This window comes from Pieris napi, chromosome 16 (assembly GCF_905475465.1).
Source record: "Pieris napi chromosome 16, ilPieNapi1.2, whole genome shotgun sequence".
Taxonomy (NCBI): Eukaryota; Metazoa; Arthropoda; class Insecta; order Lepidoptera; family Pieridae; genus Pieris; species Pieris napi.
This window is the reverse complement of record NC_062249.1, coordinates 8759365-8781502: the sequence shown is the minus strand read 5'-3', so window position 1 is coordinate 8781502 and position 22138 is coordinate 8759365. Positions and strand designations below refer to the sequence as shown.

The 22138-nt window shown below is 32.5% G+C and overlaps 1 protein-coding gene across 1 annotated transcript in view; it reads left to right on the top strand.

Moving 5' to 3' along the window:
- Positions 1 to 8012: 8012 nt before the first annotated feature.
- LOC125057197 (zinc finger SWIM domain-containing protein 5-like) overlaps positions 8013 to 22138 on the top strand; it is a 59950-nt gene continuing 45824 nt past the window's right edge. The window contains exon 1 of the mRNA XM_047660718.1: positions 8013 to 8326. Coding sequence (XP_047516674.1) covers positions 8029 to 8326 — 298 coding nt within the window. The 5' untranslated portion in view covers positions 8013 to 8028. The remainder of the gene's footprint in view (positions 8327 to 22138) is intronic.

Genomic DNA, 22138 nt, shown 5'->3' with positions numbered 1-22138 from the left:
ATGTAATAAAGTTGTGTTAAAATTTTTAAAAAAAATCTTTATTTATTCAATTTGTTAAAAAAAAATTTATCAACAAATGGCGGGAATTTTTTTTTTTGCAAATCAATAAATATCTTGTATTAATAAAAAAACGATTATATGAATATTTAGAAAAAAAAAAATTTTTTTAACCACATTACATGGATTTTTAAGTTTTTGTTTAAGTAAAAAAAATGTTATAAACAAAGTATAAATATTTTTTTAACTTTTATGGCACGATCTTGTTAAGTATGTATGTAAGAAAGGCTCTACGAAGCGAAATATTTTTACGACCATTATTTAAACATTTTTTTTTCACTTACAATTAAGACGGTCGTTCGAGAAAATTTCGTTTGTTAACAATTATTTAACTTGTTGAAAAATTAACTTTAAGTAAAATTTTCAACGGGAATAAATTAATTATAGTGTTCAGAACACACCATAATTTTTTCAAATTTAAAAAAAAATATTCAATACCTTAAATAAATTAATTAATGTGCCGTAGTCGCTTTTGACGCCACGCGCGAATCCTAAAAATGTCACCCGCAGACCTATTTTCAGCGTTAAATTAAAGTTATAAATAATGGAGATAGAGTTCCGAGAGTTAGGAGTATTTTATTGGAAATTTCCTCCTCTTTTAGAATCTTTATTTAAAATTTCTTAAACATTAATAGTTTATTAAATATTGGCAAAAAACTAAATGCCATTTTTTTTTCATCTTTAATTGTCTATAACTTTTGCAATTTTTTATGTGCTAATACACGCTTTTAGCACATTTTTCTAGGCGTCATTCCGGTTCGAATGAGCTATCGCACATAATTTTAAGAGCAGTATCTCTATTTTGTTCCATTTTCAACTTGTCGACTAGACTAATTGTTATTCCTAGCACAATTATACTATCGATTACGTGGACAAACGACTATGGATTTACTCGAGATTAAAATCATGGAATAGATTATTCTTGGTATAGTTACTCGTGTATAAATTGAAGTTTGGTCGAATCTTCGACCCTTAAACGACCCTTAAACCTTTGATACTACTCGTAGAGCTCCGTCTGTTACCTTAGGTCTGTTGTGGCAGACGTCCTGGTCAGGTACTTATGTAGGGCTTAGGGATCCGTAAGGTTAGGTTCTTACTTCTCGCCCTGTCATATATTTAGTTATCTAGTGCAGCTTGCTCATACATCCACTACATATACTATACAGATACACCTGACATTTAATACATATAAATTTAACGACACATTTCACAGCCCACTGGCTGGCAAGCTGTACAGTTATCGACTGCTTTAAGAAAGAAATACGTCCTTTTTGCATCCATTTGGGTCTATCATGAACTTATTTGAAACCTAATTGCTTAAGGAACCGGAAAGATAATGAACTGAGTTGAAATGAATGAACGAGACGCCCAAAAAGGGTAGTTATCGCAGCCCATGGACACCCATTTGTAGTGGGTGCGTTGCCTGCCTATGGACTCTCTAATTTGAACAGATGGAGATCGTATCTCTCAGCGACCATTAATTGGCGTCAAGCAACTTGCTGTATGGTAAAAATACGTGTACTAAGTAGTAAATATAGTAGTAGTAGTAAATATAATAATTTAAAAAAATATTATAACTATATTGTTATACATTTCCTGCCAGTTCTCGTTTACATAAAACTTCGTTAACGGATATAAAAGTATCTATTGCATTACTTTAAAACATTCGAATCGGAGAGTTTTAAATACATTCTCGTTGATTATTCAGCTGTATATTACACAAATAGTATATGTATATGTGCTTACTTAATTATTTTTTAGTTCCAACCTAGTTGGCAGCTAAAGGCTTTATTTAAATAAACAATCTACGGAAACTTGGAATTTCGCCCAATCTCCCACTTCGATACCGCAAATTGAATTTATAGAAAGTCAGCGCCAATTAATACAATTAATTTACTATTTATAAGGCACACTGACATCACACAGTCACTAACAGATAAAATATTACATTAAAACATAGACAAATACAGGGACAATTATGTCCCTGTATTTGTTCAGGAAAAAACAGACCACAAAATATAAAATAATAAATAATCTATGATTCTAAATATACTCGCAGGTAGCCGGCCTGCCTTAGGGCCGATTTACATTAATTTAGTGTTGAGGAGAGTGCTTTAGTACAACTTGAAAGGCAAGTTCTTTAGCGTAGCCTTTACTAAAGCAAGTAGCGTTTACATGTTTCAATTAAAGTACTATCCTAAAGCACTCTCCTAAGCACTAAGATAATGTAAATCGGCCTTTAGTGGGTACAGCAAGTTTGGAAGTCTTGGTGCCGATTCTACCGAAGAATTAATTCAGAGAGACAGAAGGAAATCCTACTTGCTTTAAAAATTAATGAAACATGTAGAAATAACATCGTTCCATATTACAAACAAAATATGAAAATATAGTTATTTATTTAGAGCTTATGTATCGTAAATTTTAACTAAAAATAATATAAAACAAAATATTATACTGTTAAGTTATTTTATAAAATTAAAAGAAAACCTTTTGCTATCCATTAATCTTTAAAGTATTTAAATCTATGTATTACTCCCATACGCTTCACAAATAGGCCGGCGACCGTACATTAAAAACCCCGAACATCGCTCATTAAAAGCAATTTTGGGTTATATTCTTAAAATATAATAATTTTAGTGTTACCAGGCTTGACACCACATTTTTAACCCACTTGAAAATACTCAAATAAGGTTTTCAATTCGCCTTATTTATGAGCATAGTTCCATCACAGTACGCCGATCTGCGCCGGTACTGTGATGGAACTATACTTCCAATAACGACAGCGATATCGATGCCGACGTTTTTATACGCAAGTTCAATATCCATAGCGCTGAAGTCGCGATCTTGAAATCGGATGGGACAAAAACTCATTTAGATCGGAATATTGAAATCATTTATTAATACAGGTAACACAATGTACAGTGTACACTTATGAACGTCAAAAAAATATATATATGAAATGCTTCTAACATTTACTTTTAGTTCTCAAATCAAGGGCGGAAGAGAAGAACTGGCAATAAACTCTCCGCTGAGAAAGGCGATTTCACAGGTCAAGACAGGGTCTCAGAGCACGCGGAGTGTGGGAGTGAATTGGTCATATAGAAAGTATTTTGTAAACAGATAAATACAGGTTATGAAGATCTTTTAGGCTATTTTCTGTAAGTCAGTGCCAAAGATGAAGAATATATAATAGCCTAGTCGACAAGTTGAAAATGGAACAAACTAGAGATACTGCTCTTAAAATTATGTGCGATAGCTTATTGGATCCGGAATGACGTCTAGAAAAATGTGCTAAAAGCGTGTATTAGCACATAAAAAATTGCAAAAGTTATAGACCATTAAAGATGAAAAAAAAATTTCATTTAGTTTTTTGCCAATATTTAATAAACTTTTAATATTTAAGAAATTTCAAATGAAGATTCTAAAAGAGGAGGAAATTTCCAATAAAAAACTCCTGACTCCCAGAACTCTATCTCCATTATTTATAATGTTAATTTAATGCTGAAAATAGGTCTGCGGGTGACATTTTTAGGATTCGCGCGTGGCGTCAAAAGCGACTACGGCACATTAATTAATTTATTTAAGGTATTGAATATTTTTTTTAAATTTGAAAAAATTATGGTGTGTTCTGAACACTATAATCAATTTATTCCCGTTGAAAATTTTACTTAAAGTTAATTTTTCAACAAGTTAAATAATTGTTAACTAACGAAATTTTCTCGAACGACCGTCTTAATTGTAAGTGAAAAAAAATGTTTAAATAATGGTCGTAAAAATATTTTGCTTCGTAGAGCCTTTCTTACATACATACTTAACAAGATCGTGCCATAAAAGTTAAAAAAATATTTATACTTTGTTTATAACAATTTTTTTACTTAAACAAAAACTTAAAAATCCATGTACTGTTGTAAAAAATTTTTTTTTCTTCTAAATCATCATATAATCGTTTTTTTTATTAATACAAGATATTTATTGATTTGCAAAAAAAAAAATTCCCGCCATTTGTTGATAAATTTTTTTTAAACAAATTGATTAAATCAATATTTTTTTTTTTAATTTAACGCAACTTTATTTAATTAAAAATTTTATGATGTTTAAAAAAAAATTTTTCCTTATTTAACAATTTTTAATTGTTTATAATCGTTTTTTTTTAATTTTCTATTGTTTAAATAATTAGTTAAGAATTTTTTTTTTCTAAAAATCATAATTGACAGTCCTCTATAAACTAACAGAAAAAAATTTTTTTTTAATCAACAATTCTATTGTTTATTAACTTACCAATTTGTTATAAACAAATATTCAACTTTTTTTTTTATTTTTTTCTAAAACTTCTAAAATTAACAAAAACAACCATATATAACAAAGTATAGAATTTTTTTTTTTAATTTTAAATAAAAGTAATATTCATGATAATCAAAAAATTTCCAAAAATATTTTCAGCGTTAAATTAACATTATAAATAATGGAGATAGAGTTCTGGGATTCAGGAGTTTTTTATTGGAAATTTCCTCCTCTTTTAGAATCTTCATTTGAAATTTCTTAAATATTAAAAGTTTATTAAATATTGGCAAAAAACTAAATGTCATTTTTTTTTCATCTTTAATGGTCATAAATCCTTTTGCAATTTTTTATGTGCTAATACACGATTTTAGCACATTTTTCTAGACGTCATTCCGGATCCAATGAGCTATCGCACATAATTTTAAGAGCAGTATCTCTATTTTGTTCCATTTTCAACTTGTCGACTAGACTATAACAGAAGTCATTTATCTTTATACATAATAATCTCGCTTTGTTATCGGAAGCACAGGGAATGCCTAACGAAGTCAATATCATATTTGACTATTATGATTTGGTATGGAACAAATATGAACCAAACAGTAGGTATACCAATAACTTTAGACTTTAGATATAGATATATCGCAATACAGCGAGGAAATAGCAGCATTAAAGGTACACTGCCACAGGGACCAAACTTTATAAAATCTGTTTTATTTATCCATTATTAATTTGTATGTAGGTTAAGAATGTGTTTCAGTATTAGTTCGAAACACAAATTACAAGAAATAACTAATAGTAATCACACACCCACACACATTTAATTCTCATTAGTAGGTACAATTAATACAAGTAAGAAATATTGTTATTTAATTGTGGATGTTATATGTATTTGTAAAGGAGTATCTTTTTTACAAAATCAGATTTGAAGATCTCAGTGTTACAATAATTCCAATAAATATAACGCTTTATATTTGTTATTCTGTAACATGACAACATATTCATGTAATCTATTCACCAATCAGTTAACATATGCTATAGTGATGAACTTCGAAAATCTTCTCGAGGTTATTTGCAAAAGAAATACTTAAATGAAGTAGTCCTTTAGATACATCTTATACATCTGGCAATATATAATAACTAGCAGACCGGCCAAGCGTTGCTGTGGCTAAGGTTTTTGTTATATTACATAGTAGCAAACTATTCAAGGGAAACGGTAGGAGAACACCAGTCATGGGGACCACCATGCTTTTTTGGTGGTTATGCCATTAAATTGAAGCTTATGTGAAACGTTGGTATTTTCAACACAGCGCCATCTGTTAGAATTGTGACTATCAAATAATAAACAAATACTTTGCAATAAAATAATATTGCGGGTATAAATTGAGATGTAAGCTATCCTATCTTTTAAGTTGGATCAAACTACACACGGTGTGCAAATTTGATTGATATCGGATCGGTAGTTTAGGAGTCCATAGCGGACAAACAACGTGACACGTAATTTATATATATTAAGATAAGCACGTGACGATGGACCACTAAAACTCCGTCCACCGAAGCGGCCATTACAATTGTTATACTTAAAACATAATTAACTGCTAAAAAAAATAAAAATAAACAATGGCGACCTTGACCTCGTTAATAATACTGATCAGCTGACATAATTCGTATTATTATACGTAGCAACGTTTCACTCTATATACTCATATATATAGCAGTCTTCACCCGAGACATACAATGTACCATTCAGCGCTGAAGCGCTTTTCATTTCATTTTCATTAATGCGTACGAAATATATTCCATTGTGTTTCCTTTCAAATTCTGATTATTTTATAGACTTCTGTATAAATAATTATGATCATGGATAAGGCGGTGATGTAACCTATATGGTAAAATATTTAGATATAATATATGTATATAACGTAACGTAAGTTATTTAAAAAATCACTTCTAATTTCAAAAAGGTTCTTAATATTTACTCGAATTGGCACAGACCGATTTGATTTAAATAAAATCCCGTTATTTTAGTTGATTATTAATATAAATTGGAATATTTTGCATATATGGATGACTTTTTCATTGATATAACCCAAGGCTAGCTAGCATGTGTTCATTTATCTCTAGCAAAATATAACGCAATGCCAGCCAAAATCCAAAATATCTTACTATTATTATGTGAATTCTTAAACTACCAAAAACAATAGTATAAAATCAAAAAGACCATGGCTTTTAAAAAGAAGTTAATATTTATAGACCCAAAAATATTCTCGGCAGATTTATTTCTTAAATGTTACAGAATTTATACTTGCAACAATCTGTTACCTGCTTCACACAATACCTGCATACCTTGTACCTATACAAATAATAAAAAAATATAAACAAATAGAGTTCATTGTACATTTAAGCCAAGTTAGCAGCTGCAGCGCTTTGTGTGATAGTAATTCACTTAATGAAGGTCATTCCCATTACGCCTTATGTGTTAATTAAAGCGCTTCATCGCGTCATTAGCATTAGATAAGGAAAACGGAAGATAAAAACCATAATAATACCGATGAATTATGAGTTATACTTATCATACATGTATTTTTTAATTATTCTGTTTATAAATTTAAATATTAATATAGTAAATATTCTTGTATTCATATACTATTTGAGAGAAATATAAAATACCATGTTATAACTTATATTATAGGATTAATAGGTAAAATAATTTTTGTCATGACCGATATTCCTGCGGCGATTTTATTACGAGATGAGAATAACTATACACTATAAGGAAGTCTTAAAAAAGACCGCTTTTTTGTTGATATGAAAAGTTATAAACAAATAAAAGGTCATTGTACGTAATAACCAAGTCAGCAGCTTAAGCGGTGCTCTACAAATCTCAGCTGAGTTGTTGGGCACCTGACGTCGTCACCCCTCCCACCCGCAGCCATCAGCTGTTAATGTCACCCCCACCTTTCCCCTTCGTTCGTAATGCGAGGAGCTACGGCTAAAATGGATACGCTATTTAAATTGAATACTGCAAGATAATATTAGCGCGTGATGTTAATTGTTTATAAATTAAAAGCGTTGGAAAATGTTTTATGTTTTGACATTGTTAATAATGTTTAGAGTTAATAATGTTTAGATATTGCTATGACTTTTTGAACATTAAAAATTTGATCAGAATCATTAATTTAAAAATTGGCAACAAAATCGTACGTAAGGTTTTGACAGCCTTTTTAAAATCACAAAAGCATATTGTTAATATAATGCCATATATAGTTAAGATAAGATATTATGTAGTTGCAGAATTTCTTCCTATGTAGGTAGTTTCTTAGGTTCTTTATAAATTTCAAGTATTTATTAGTCTACATTTATAAAAAGTAAAGTCGACTCAAGCAAGTAACCTTTTACGCTGTCAGTCTAAAACCCTACCTGAATAATAAAGTTATAGAGTAGCAACATTCATAAATTATGTAGGCACAAAGATTATGTCTAGTTCTTATCATATTCGATGAAAACCGATACGCAGTATAGTAGCAGAAAACACCAACTTTTTAATAATATATGACACATTATGGCTGTCAAATGAATAATTTATTGCATTGTCGATCCGGGGCGTACATCCCCCGGGGGTGAGGCGTGCGGGCGGAGCAAGGCGCGGGGATCGGAGGGCGTCAGTCCGCGCTGGGCGGCCGAGCAAGCGCCATGTCTACGTGTGCGCCGCGCGCGTGCTGCCGGCCGCGCGCCCCAGCTACCCTTCTCGACATCACCGCAAAGATAGTCGCCGCCTCTATACCCTTTCAGCGCATCGAAGAGCGCTATGAACGTATACCGGAACCTGTGCAACGCCGCGTCGTCTACTGGTCCTTCCCCAGAGACGAGCGGGACATCTGTATGTATTCCTCGCTGGCCCGTGCTCCACCTGACGACCACAGGAACATCGCCTTCTGCCGCGGTCTCAAGCTGCTGGAAGCCGGCTGTGTCGAGAACGTCCTCCAAGTCGGTGAGTGTCAAACCGCGCCTCGCCCACCCGCGCCGTATAAATAAAAACCTCGACGTGTGCGATCGATAGCTCTCGGAAATTATTCATGCGTCAAGATTAGGGCTTCGGAAAAGGCCATCGAATTCCAGTATGGTTAGGAAAAACTGAACCACAAAACTGGTTAAAGCGAAATGTTAAGTTCGGTGTAGTAGGAAGTTGGAATAATAGTATTAATCAGTGCTAGTGTTGGTCATATTGCGTCGTATTTACAAATTTGGGTGCGATCAGAATGTCTACTTTCGAAACTACTAACTACGTCGTTCTCGTGAAATTCGGCTAACATTACCATAACTGGATGTGCCGTTATATAGGGAATTATACAACCGGCTTTAGTTTGCGGTCCACGTAGGCTCATGAGAGCTGAGCCGTGTCCCGCAGACGGATGCGAATAAACCATATTAATTGCCTGTTTTATGTGCATGGGGTCGAGCGAGTTCGAGTTATTATTTCGGGCGTGGGAGGACGTTTCATATTCATTTACGCTTATCTCACGAGATGATTGCTGCTCGTTTGTGGTCTTATGAGGTCGGGCAGCGGTCACAATGCCGCATTTGGTCTTAATGCGCTCGAGAAATAAAATTTATGGAACACGCTACCTAAAAATAGTTAGATCCATTGTGATTTCGACACGAACGTATTGCGGCCTAAATTGGTAATCTACTCGATAAATTACGATACCTATGTACGATTCCCACAATCTACTATCTTACCTTCGATCTAAGTGGATCCACCCACTTAATGAAGCAACAAAGTATGATTCAGGCGAATATTTCCTACGCTTGATGATGGTTGGTATTAACTAAACGTATTAAGTATTAAATTGTTGCATATTTTAAAAACAAAGCAACTTTAATTGGTCCAATGTATCGAGGGTACAGACTGACATCAAATTCAACTACAACATTGCGAAACCTGAATTTCCTGTACACTATAGGTCGAAATAGGTCAAAGTAAAATAGAACATGTCTCAAAGCCATTATTGGATCAGAATACCGACATTTTGTACCCAAACCCTGACTATATTGAAAGCAACTTGCTGGCATCATTAGAGTAACTGGTTACGAAACAAGAAATGCCAGATTCGTGAATAAAAGAACGATAAAGAATGCAATATTGAAGTTGGGTCGATCCAAGTTTTATACGCGTTGCAATTTTATCATGCAAATGTCATTGAAATATGCAACACAAGTAATTCAAATCTATGCATGTATTTATATCACGAACCGGTTTAAATTCAAATCGGAGAGGACTATGTAATGTATTATGCTTAGAATCAATAGTATTACTACATTTGCATAACCTAGTACAATAATTTACACGAATTACAAGCGCCATCTCTCGGCTTTAATTTTATTCGATTTCTATGTGAACCAAATTTGTAGTGTTGCTAGAGCTATTCAAAATATTGTTGACATGTGTCAGATTCATTATGATTCTTGTAACTTTTAATAGTTTTTGTAATAAAGTATCCTCTGCCACATTAACCTCGGAGAGTGTTCAGAGTTGAACAGTTTCATCATCGGACGTCGAGGCAGAATACGAAATTCCACCCGTATCACCTCGACGTCCGTCGTTCCACAACTGAGCGTTTATAAGGCATTTTTTGCCGCGCACCACAACTATGTGGAACCAGCTGCCCACTGAACCTATTACGAACCATTTCGAGTTAGGGTCCTTCAAGAAAAGAGCGTAGCAATTCTTAAAAGGCAACGGCTTGCGAGCCCTCTGGCAATGTGAGTGTCTATGGGCGACGGTATTACATAACATCAGGTCCTGTTTCCCCATTTTATAAAAAAAAACACAGAAAAGGTTTTACTCTTTCTAATTATACTAATAATAATCAATCTAACGAATGTTATGCCCGATAAGTTAGATAAAGAAAGCAAAACGCAGCGAACAACTCCGGTTGAACTGAAATTATGTTTTTACTAAAATGTGCGTAATTCTTTAAACACAAAAGGTTGGTATGAATGTTCTCTTAACCGAATTCGACATTTCGTCTCTATATGTATATAATAAAGAACTCTTAGTATTCTGTTTTAACAAAGCCATATGGCTTCTGGGAAAGCGTAGGTGGTATTTAACAATTTAAGCACTCCATAATGCCGGCTCTATTGAATAAACTATGGTTTTTATTTAATATTCCTACTAACTGCAGTGGGCTTCTTATGAATTTTTAACTTGAAACCAGTGGATCGATACTTTTGCCACATGCAAATTGGTATCTTGATTTTGTTAAGTATTGTATTTTTATCATTCGTGTTTCAAGCCTCATACTGGAATTAAATCGTGATTTCGATAGCTCTTCTCGTCAAGTTATCAATCAAACGGACGTATAAATATATCGGGCCTATGCTGTCATTTTAATTTGTTAGATGCGCCAATAACATCGGTGAATGCTATATCTATTTTTGAGAGGATATTAATCTCTCTGTCTCTGTGACAGTAAAAAAAAGGGTGCGTGTACTTATGTACGCGCGTAAGAAGGTATACTTTGGCATTATTAGAAATAGTTTTTGTTTGCATGCAAATAATTAATTACAATTAAAAAAAAATTTTTAATTTTAAATAAAAGTAATATTCATGATAATCAAAAAATTTACAAAAAAATTTTTTCTATACTTTGTTATATATGGTTGTTTTTGTTAATTTTAGAAGTTTTAGAAAAAAAATAAACAAAAGTTGAATATTTGTTTATAACAAATTGGTAAGTTAATAAACAATAGAATTGTTGATAAAAAAAAAAATTTTTTCTGTTACTTTATAGAAGACTGTCAATTTTGATTTTTAGGAAAAAAAAATTCTTAACTAATTATTTAAACAATAGAAAATTAAAAAAAACGATTATAAACAATTAAAAATTATTATTAAGGAAATTTTTTTTTTTTAAAAATCATAAAAATTTTAATGTAATAAATAGACCAGTGCAGATAGCCTTCAAAATAAATAAAAAGCGAAAAAAATTACAGTAGGATGAAACCCATTAGAAAAGCAGGGGAATATGATCAAAATGAAAGGAAAAATAAATTACGGTCGATCTGAGGTCGGGAAGGGGTAGGGGGGGGAGGTTTAAGGGTAAAAAACGGTTTATCTCGATTTCCGGCAAAACTAAAAGTCCTATCGAAGAAAGTTAAATGGCAAAGTTGTAGGTAATAAAAAGATCTAAAACTTTTGTATTCACACATTTTTCACATAACCTCAAAATTGGTGTGAAAAATTCAAAAAACCAAGTTTTTGGTTTTTTATTTTTATCTTTTACAAAAGTTTATTTTTTTAAACGAAATTTGGTGAAAACTTACCTTATTATGTCCCAAATATACTGTAATTTATTTGATTAAAAATATTTATTTTTTCACCTTATTTTGAATTAATATCGAAAAAACACCCTAATTTTCAATCGAAAATTCTGACGTCAAAATTTCAGCTTTTTTCAAAAAGTTGGTATGCTTTCAGTTCGTTGAAATCTCTACTTTCCTATGGTAAAAAAAAATATATATATTACCATAGTAAATCTTCTCAGAAAATGCAAAACATCGTATGCAGTAACGCCCAGACCCGTCATACCCTTCCCTACTTCTCTATGAATCTTCTTTAAATTATAATTAGATGCCTATTTATTACTATTTTAAGATAACTTATATATACCTGAGTGACCTAAAAAAATTTTTTAGCCTTTAAATGAGCTAAAATTTTCGTATTTCATAGAGAAGTAGGGAAGGGTATGACGGGTCTGGGCGTTACTGCATACGATGTTTTGCATTTTCTGAAAAGATTTACTATGGTAATATATATATATTTTTTTACCATAGGAAAGTAGAGATTTCAACGAACTGAAAGCATACCAACTTTTTGAAAAAAGCTGAAATTTTGACGTCAGAATTTTCGATTGAAAATTAGGGTGTTTTTTCGATATTAATTCAAAATAAGGTGAAAAAATAAATATTTTTAATCAAATAAATTACAGTATATTTGGGACATAATAAGGTAAGTTTTCACCAAATTTCGTTTAAAAAAATAAACTTTTGTAAAAGATAAAAATAAAAAACCAAAAACTTGGTTTTTTGAATTTTTCACACCAATTTTGAGGTTATGTGAAAAATGTGTGAATACAAAAGTTTTAGATCTTTTTATTACCTACAACTTTGCCATTTAACTTTCTTCGATAGGACTTTTAGTTTTGCCGGAAATCGAGATAAACCGTTTTTTACCCTTAAACCTCCCCCCCCTACCCCTTCCCGACCTCAGATCGACCGTAATTTATTTTTCCTTTCATTTTGATCATATTCCCCTGCTTTTCTAATGGGTTTCATCCTACTGTAATTTTTTTTGGTTTCAAAAATTATCGGCACTGGTCTAAAAGTTGTGTTAAAATTTTTTTAAAAAATATTGATTTAATCAATTTGTTTAAAAAAAAATTATCAGCAAATGGCGGGAATTTTTTTTTTTTGCAAATCAATAAATATCTTGTATTAATAAAAAAACGATTATATGATGATTGAGAAAAAAAAAAATTTTTTTAACATCATTACATGGATTTTTAAGTTTTTGTTTAAGTAAAAAAATTGTTATAAACAAAGTATAATTATTTTTTTAACTTTTATGGTACGATCTTGTTAAGTATGTATGTAAGAAAGGCTCTACGAAGCGAAATATTTTTACGACCATTATTTAAACATTTTTTTTCACTTACAATTAAGACGGTCGTTCGAGAAAATTTCGTTAGTTAACAATTATTTAACTTGTTGAAAAATTAACTTTAAGTAAAATTTTCAACGGGAATAAATTAATTATAGTGTTCAGAACACACCATAATTTTTTCAAATTTAAAAAAAAATATTCAATACCTTAAATAAATTAATTAATGTGCCGTAGTCGCTTTTGACGCCACGCGCGAATCCTAAAAATGTCACCCGCAGACCTATTTTCAGCGTTAAATTAACATTATAAATAATGGAGATAGAGTTCTGGGAGTCAGGAGTTTTTTATTGGAAATTTCCTCTTCTTTCAGAATCTTTATTTGAAATTTCTTAAATATTAATAGTTTATTAAATATTGGCAATAAACTAAATGCCATTATTTTTTCATCTTTAATGGTCTATAACTTTTGCAATTTTTTATGTGCTAATACACGCTTTTAGCACATTTTTCTAGACGTCATTCCGGATCCAATGAGCTATCGCACATAATTTTAGGAGTAGTATCTCTATTTTGTTCCATTTTCAACTTGTCGACTAGACTAATTTATCATTATTCTCTTACATTAAGTGTAACATAAATACTATTATTATTCGAATGTTGTTTTTAAATTATGTCCAATGCCGTAGCATCTTCCGTGGGCAACTTCATTCTGTTAATTTTGTGTCACAGTGCGCGCGCATCGTAAAATTTCACTCTCATCAATTTTTCATAACGCGCCTAAATAAGTATAACTTCAAAAATGGCTTAAATAATAATTATATACAGAACTTTTACAACGAGCGAACCCGATTACATTGTTTTCGTATCTACCATAGCCCAATGGATGATTTTGGCGTCCCTACGCCATTTCGACAAACTTAATCCACCATCCCAACTCGTTGCCGCGTAAAAGCGTCAACTATTACCCCTTCCCCACAAGAAAGGCCCGTAAGAGGCTTAACATGAGTAGGATTTCTAACAGGTGATGTAAATAACAAATTAAAAGCCGCCAAAGCGAAGTCTAATTAGGGTAAAAAACCGCCTTTACCTGGGAAGGCGAAGTCCCTTACGCTCACTCCAGTGACTTCACCACCCCGTGACTCGTGACGGCCCAAGCCGAGTTCTCAGTTCGCAGAAGACAGCCCGAGATGAGCTGTGAAGGCTCTTCAGGCCAACAGCTAGAATCCATTAAAACATGCTTTCGTACCACGTAATTCCAAGTGCGACGTTAGTGCAATATTACATATATTGCTTCCTTTCTTGTTTGAGTGGTAATAGGACAATTAATGCTATTTCTATTAAAACGATGTTTTATTATTTACTCGTCACATGGAACATTAAAAAAACTTTATTATTACGCTTTGACACACAGATTAATTCTCAGCGTTCTGATGATTAAAATAATTCTCATAACGCGTTTCTCAGAAGGTTTTTCAAAACGTTTTATTACCCAAGCCGCCATGATTCATCCGTGATCTTTGATATCTCGACAAGTTTCTTGGGAAGTATGTGCTTGGAATAGTTAAATTTCTTATTCTGATAACAGATTAACTAAGCTATAAGATTATGAAGGTTTCGTCCACTATCAAGTTTTGTAATTGAAATTTCAAAGAAATAGCTTTATTATTATTAAAGATCATTTACGTGAAATTCTATATTTGTATGAATCTTGGTCATTTGATATATTGTATGACAAAATCGAAAGCTGCAACCACAATAGAACTATATTAAGATATATGTTGCAAATAAAAATTTGTTAGGAACATAGTTGCTTATTAATACTATTTTAAAATTATATTTATGGTGATTTAGCCTTTAAAATTTAACATACATAAATAATATATAGATTTTAATGTATATTCCTAAATGTTGTCCTATATTCCTAAGTGAAGTATTGTGTAGTCTAAGTTAATAAAAACATTATATAGTAAACTTCTACTATATATTGTTCAGCTGTTACAGAGAAATAATTTGAGTAAATTATGATTAGTGTACATTGAAAAACACACTCGAAGCAAACGCCTTGACCCCTAATGTATGTTTATGAATCACCAATTCACTACAATTCTATCTGACAGTCCCAAATTATAAGTTATCATTGCCGATTCTAATAATTTCCTGTGTTAACATTCCATTTTGGGACGAAATTAATTAATTTATGTCCTAATGTATGTTTAAAAGATCTTACTTAAACTAACAAGGAGAAAATAAAACACAAGCAAATAATAAAAAGCTAAAATTTAATAGAAACTATTGGGACGAAATATTACAAGAAAAAATGCGCTTACGCCTACTCTTGCAAGTACTTTGGTCGTTTTGAATACGTCTCAGTGGTATCAGAGTTAAGGAATAGAGAGAGATGTCAACTCAATAGAGCTGCCACTACGTCATCGTTCTGAAGCACATTAAGAAAAGATTTATTCAATAAACAAAAGATATTTGACATATTGAAACCTTTAAGTATTTGACGCATTTAAAATACATCCTTCTGTCAATCAAATAAGGTTTAATTTCCAATAGAACATATTTTGGTTACTACATGTTTTTGTATAAGGTAAGGTTTATTCGGACGCATACATTGACATATTCCCATAATTAAACAATTATTCTAAGAAAACAATTGTGAAAGAATTTAAGATTAAATGCAAGTACGTTACATTGTTTGATGTATTAACTTTTAATTTATTGCTTCTTGTCATGTTTTTTTGACTTCAACATAGTTTTTATGAGATTGTCTATACACTGAAAAGCTCTTGTCAATGTACGTTGTATCTAAAGGTGGGAACTGACCAAAGTTACGATGTGTAATGTAGCATTCGCATCGAGCGTGTAACGCATCGAGCATGTTACGCTGTGTTTTAAAATCGGCGTAACATGCTCGTCAAACGTCTGTGCTCCGCTTTCGTCGCCAGTGTTCAGGAGATGGCCGACAGCGAGGACGCATTGGTATCTTTGATTCTACTTAATTATTGTTTCATCCAAATTAAGAAGAAGAAAAAGCGTTACTGGACATTTAACTTATTAAAAAACAGAGGCGTATGTGGTGGTTTGTCATTGATAGCAACTTTGAAAAACCAAATGATTACTGGACAGTATAAAAACTTTGTACGCATGTCTCCGATCGATTTTGAAGAACTGTTGAATTTATTTGCTCTGGATGAGCTGGGTTCCACAACACTTCCTCTTTTTTATAGAAAAATACAGAGATTTTTCTTTGTCCCACTCCATGTTTGATTGATTGATTGACTGACGTGTGATTACTCGCTACGCGCGTGCGCTCGGGACGACTTTTGACAAGGAGCGTACTGACCGAACCGCGTAACACTCAAAGGATTCGCCAAAAAACCGACAGCCGGGTGGAGCACTCAAAGCGAGCAACGAGCGGCTCGATGCTCGCTGGTTTCCCCGTAACACGACGTACTGACTGCACGAATGCTCGCTGTGTAACATTACATTACATGTTACATTACACCTCGTAACTTTGGTCAGTTCCCACCTTAACATTAAACCCTACATACAAAGATTTATTTATTTATATATTAACACTTCGGACCAAGTATACAGAAATATAGTATAATTAAATTTAAATAAAAAGGAGAGCAACTGTCGGCCTTTCGCTGTCGAGCGATCTCTTCCAGGTACCATACCTGGATTGAACATTTATGGTCGCAAATACTCGTAATGGCGGCCGATTTTTATGATTTTTTTGTATGTAATGTAGGTATGAGAATAGGTCGTAAAGTATATATAAATTATAAACCACACGATTAGGGCGTCCCCTATCCAGAATGTATTGGAAACCGCAGGGCACAGTATGTGTGTATCTTTTGAGATACACTTTGTGTGTACACTTACATACAGTTTTCGTTTTCAGGGAACATTTCAGTATGAGTTTAATTGCATTACTAATTGAATATACTCGATGCTAAAAATGAAACATTAATTAGTACAGGTCAAAGCTGTCTAAGTTAATTCTATCTTCCTGCGTCTGATTGGAGCTAATTGTTGACCTGCCACCTCTCACCCCCTCGACCAATAATTGATTAACCTAAGATGACCCTTCGATGTCTCCATTTATATTTCACCTTTGCACTTCGTTCAAAATTTAAATCTCCATTTACCCCCATATTTAAAACAGGTAGTGTCTTTCAAATTATCGTTCGTCTCTATCTATCGAATTGCATTTACGCTGTTATGAAAAGAGACATAAGTACTTTACTGTACTGGCTTTAAATAAAAACAAATAAAATATTATTGCCAGCCAGTACTGATGACTTTAAAATATATAACCTTTTCCGTTTTTAATCTACCGCTTAACATTTTTTAGCTGTTCCAAGGCAGTGTTCATAGATGGAAAAGCCAATGTACTAGACATTGATGTCATCAAATTAAATATTTATTGAATAAACCGGCCTTCGGTGGAGTGTTTCTAAATATTTGCTTTAAATAAAGCATATCAATTGTCAACTAATCGATTCATTAAACAAATAGACTTGACATCGCAGCTATTTGCATCTTAAATTCATATTGAGAAGGATTCGTATTCATGATTAATTCGTATCTACACTAATATTATAAAGAGGAAAGATTTGATTGTTTGCATTGAATTGGTTCCAAAACTACAGGACTGATTGCAAAGATTCTTTCACCATTAGAACCCTTCGGTAACATGAATATAAGCTATGGAATATTAAAAAAAAAGGGTGCGTGTACTTACGTACGCGCGTAAGAAGCTATCCTTCTTTGGCATTATTAAAAATAGTTTTTGATTGCATGCAAATAATTAATTACAATTAAATAATCAAACACTGGAAAAGGAGTCATTACAGTCAATAAAGTTACTCTTACATTAAGTGTAACATAAATTCTATTATAATTCGAATGTTATTTTTAAATTATGTCTAATGCCGTAGCATCTTCCGTGGCCAACTTCATTCTGTTAATTTTGTGTCACGGTGCGCGCGCATCGTAAAATTTCACTCTCATCAATTTTTCATAACGCGCCTAAAGAAGTATAACTTCAAAAACGTTTGGGTTTTGTATGAAATTACGATGGTGTACCTAACCCTAGGTGTAAAAAATACGAATCCTAAATCGCGTACACTATGGAAACTATTGACAATAGAGCAAAGTGATGTACTTCAGTTTTATAGAAGACATCAACTACGTAAAAGTCCGCGATATCATATGTCTAACATAAAATATTATTTTTGCATTTCAAAGTGTATTTACCTAAGAAAGCTTTAGGCTATAGAACATGCTACGACCGAATTACCACAGCACAGCTAGTATTTTATAATTTCTGTACGCATCACAAAGAACTCAAAATATCCAAAAACTCTTGATTATCGAATCGAATTATATACTTGGACTGCTTAAAGACTTAGAAAGCTGATAGACTTATGTAACAGTTTGGAAAATACTCAGAGACGTAGAAGCGTCTGCTGTGACTGATTCTTTATAAATTATAATGCGGATACATGAAACACTATAACGTTATTGATATCTTAATTTATGTCGGCGTGTAGGCAGTAGATTCTACATCTATGTGTCAGCATTTATTACCATTTGTTTTCCCTTCCCACGACATATCATCACTTGCTAATTTATAATATACACAGGCTTAATTAGTAACTTTACCTACACTAAACGGCTTTATAGCAATGATATTTAAATCAAATTAGCTTTGTTACGATAATCATATAGAGCCTTGGGAGAAAAACTTCTTTGATTGCGATTTCAATATATACATGAATTCAGGATTATAGTTATATATATATTTTTTATTTTCTTCTTCTTTAAGGGTGTTTTTATTTGGATTTTACAAGTCCTGCGGTAACAGGTCACCTGCCTTTCATCGCGGATAAAAAATATTTCGCATTATAGAGATGACTATATATACTAAACTGAAGTAAGGGCGTGTGTATGAAATACATTTCAAGTCAAACAGCTATGGATAACAATTTTTCTGTGGCATCGTTATATATCTATATAGAAAGTTAGAAACAGCTATTTTACAAGGTTTTTTTATTTTGATTTTGACTTAAGGAATAATTAAGTTTGTTGTACAAGAAAACAAAACATGCGAATGTTGAGAATGAAATAGATTTTCTTTGCAAATTGTTTCCTTACACCGTTTGTTAGAGTGATGGGGTTGAATGTTAGTTAGAAATGTTTCTTTAGAATAGGAGTTTGGTTGCAACGCTAAATTATTGTTTCATATAGAATTTTTTTTTATTTTGCATAGTTTATTTATCGAGCAAGGTTGTAATATCGACCAAAACGCGGAAATCGCCGGGCACAGATAGTGTTAAAAAAGTATTTTTTATGAAAGAAACTAGCAGACAGGTCACAACTCACAGAAGTAAGTTGTTACCGCCGCCCATTAACAACTGCATCGCTAAGAGACTTAAAGTGTGTTGCCGGCCTTTTAAGTTTGTTACGTTAATACGTTCCTTTTTTTAACTCGCTGAGTCTAAGCGTTTTGGAGCTCAGGTTCCACAAAGAGCAAGGTTAAAACAACAGAAGTGGAGAGTGCGGACAAGAGTCTCAAAAAGCGCTTTGTTGTGCATCGTCAGGCGTTGAGGTGATAAAGATTATTTATATAGAATTATTTTATCTTTAGTATGTACACTTACAATTCACCACACATAACACGTCATACAACACATCAAGACTTATAAAATATTTAGCAGAACACATAAAATTCAAAGGAATTCATTTTGTATGAGGCCTCTGTAAGTACGATATTAAACTTTTGTGAATTGCGCATCTGTTTAAACTTAGTACTATTTGTGTTTTATTTCCATGTACTCCCAAACAATGCTTCCATCGAATGGTCTACGATTGCCTCTTCAGTACCTTGTTCGCCTTCAACGCTGAATAGCAATATTCAATTGACCTAAATGAATTCTTGTTCCCACCACAGAGGATCGCTTTTAGCTTGAACAAGATTCTCAGTACTTACAACGTGTCTTTGTAAATCTAACCAGTTTCGGTGGCCTCCGTCAGCCCGTAAATTGGGTGCGAAATCAGACAAGAACAGGGATGCCGAGTCAAATAAAGGGGTCAAGATATTTTGGTTTGCAGGACGAGGTCGCGTGACAGAGCGGTTTTTGTACCGGTACTGTAAAAGGCTCATTCAGCGTGTTTGTATGTCCGTTTGCTTAGTGTATCTTTGTTGCTATGAATCGCGATTGTATCGACACATGGTTTTTCACGGATGTGAATAGAATGGCCGACTGTTGTGGTTAAGTGGTCGAGTCCGTCATCTATATTTGGTGTTGCAAGGCACTTTATGCAGAAATTCCAGAAACTTGCTCATTCTTTCCGACACCTATGTTTTTGCAGATATACGAGTCAAAATATAGTGTTATTAATTTTAATTGTTGTGTTTTTGAATCTATTTTTAAATTTGTTTCAATTTTCGTTTCTTTGTAGGTTAAGAAAATTGTAAATACTATATATTTGTTTGTTATGTTTTTTACATGAATAAAATTGTGTTTTGCACAATATTATTCTGGTTTATTTAATTATAATTTTCCAGTTCAGTTTTTTAATACATTTCAAGTTTTAAATATAAATATGCTTAATATGTGGCTTAGTTGGTGCAGGGCTTGGTACATTTAATACGATTAAGCTGCAGGTGCCCGTTCGATGTCTGATAAAATAATCTCTGACACATACGCGTCTAGATAAACTTACTAATTGCGTTGCTCCTGCACATGGTCTATTGAAAGCTTCTGATCTACATAGTACAATTGTCTATAATTATTCACTAATTTTCGATTATTTAATTGGCGCCTACACATAAACAGAAATGTTCAGTGTTGCATACTTAAATATTATATACCACAGATTATATTTTATACAGATCATAATATAATTTATTGGTCACATTAGACAGCTTAAAGGCAAAATAAAAATCTGAGCATTAATTAAACTGAATCATTAACCTTAAGATATGTTCGAATAGCTATGGACATCCATCACACCGAAGACACAGCGGTTTTGTAGTGTAGATCAGAACCATTAGTTATTGTCATTTATAATGATAGTGCCGGTCTGACAGGCAGTCTATTGTTGAATACGTTTTGTGTAGGCTATTTGTGAATATGAGTGAACCCTTAAAGAGTCTTTGGATTTTAAGATACTATTCCTAATATCTACTGACTTAATTTCTTTGATTCAGTTTTTAAATATTTCATAACGAAGCAAGGACACGAAACACGAATTACTTGAATATCGAGTTTTTTGTGAATCCTTTTTCTAAGTAATGTTACACCCATAATCCAATGTAATATAAAACTACATATTTATAAACTTAAATATAACGACTCCTAATTCCACTCACATGCAGTCGTAAAAACACTCGCTTGATTGTGATTGGTCAACAATGACAATCGTCTATTCGAGTCACAGAGTGACGTAAACGAAATGCCAAACGGTGCGTTTCGCTTGATCAATAGAATCTGACCCACAGATACGCGACACGATCCGCCGTTGCGTTCGACAAATTAAACAAAACACTATCGTGCGTCTTTTGTTTATATAAAAATATTGCGTTCTATTAAATGATGACAAATACTTTTGATTTATAAAGAGAATATTACGATACTAGATAAGTCTTTTATGATTAATAGTGACATTATAAAGGTAATGCAAATGGTATCTGCTATCAAATATCAATCAATGTACCTCTAGAGTAATGGCTTTATGGTATGTGATGCTTTTTATGCATACACGGAAATTGTGAAGAAATTGTAGTTTATTCGAACACAATATCAAACTCATCTAGATTTAGATTATGGAGAATTCCTATATAGTTAGTGAGGTGTTCATTTATTTTGTATAGAAAGAGGTTTTACATTCTTGTATCTCACAATCCATTTCTATCGAGACTGGCTCTGCTCCGTATTGTGTGTACTGACCGCTAAGTACTCGTAAAATTTTTGTTCGTGTTTTCCTTATTTTTTTATTCCTTAACAATTACAAATATATAAAAAAATGTAACAATATTAGAAAAATTATCGAATATAATATGAAATACTTAATTCAAGACAAACCTAATTTGATTAGACCTCTTCAAGTAAAGGT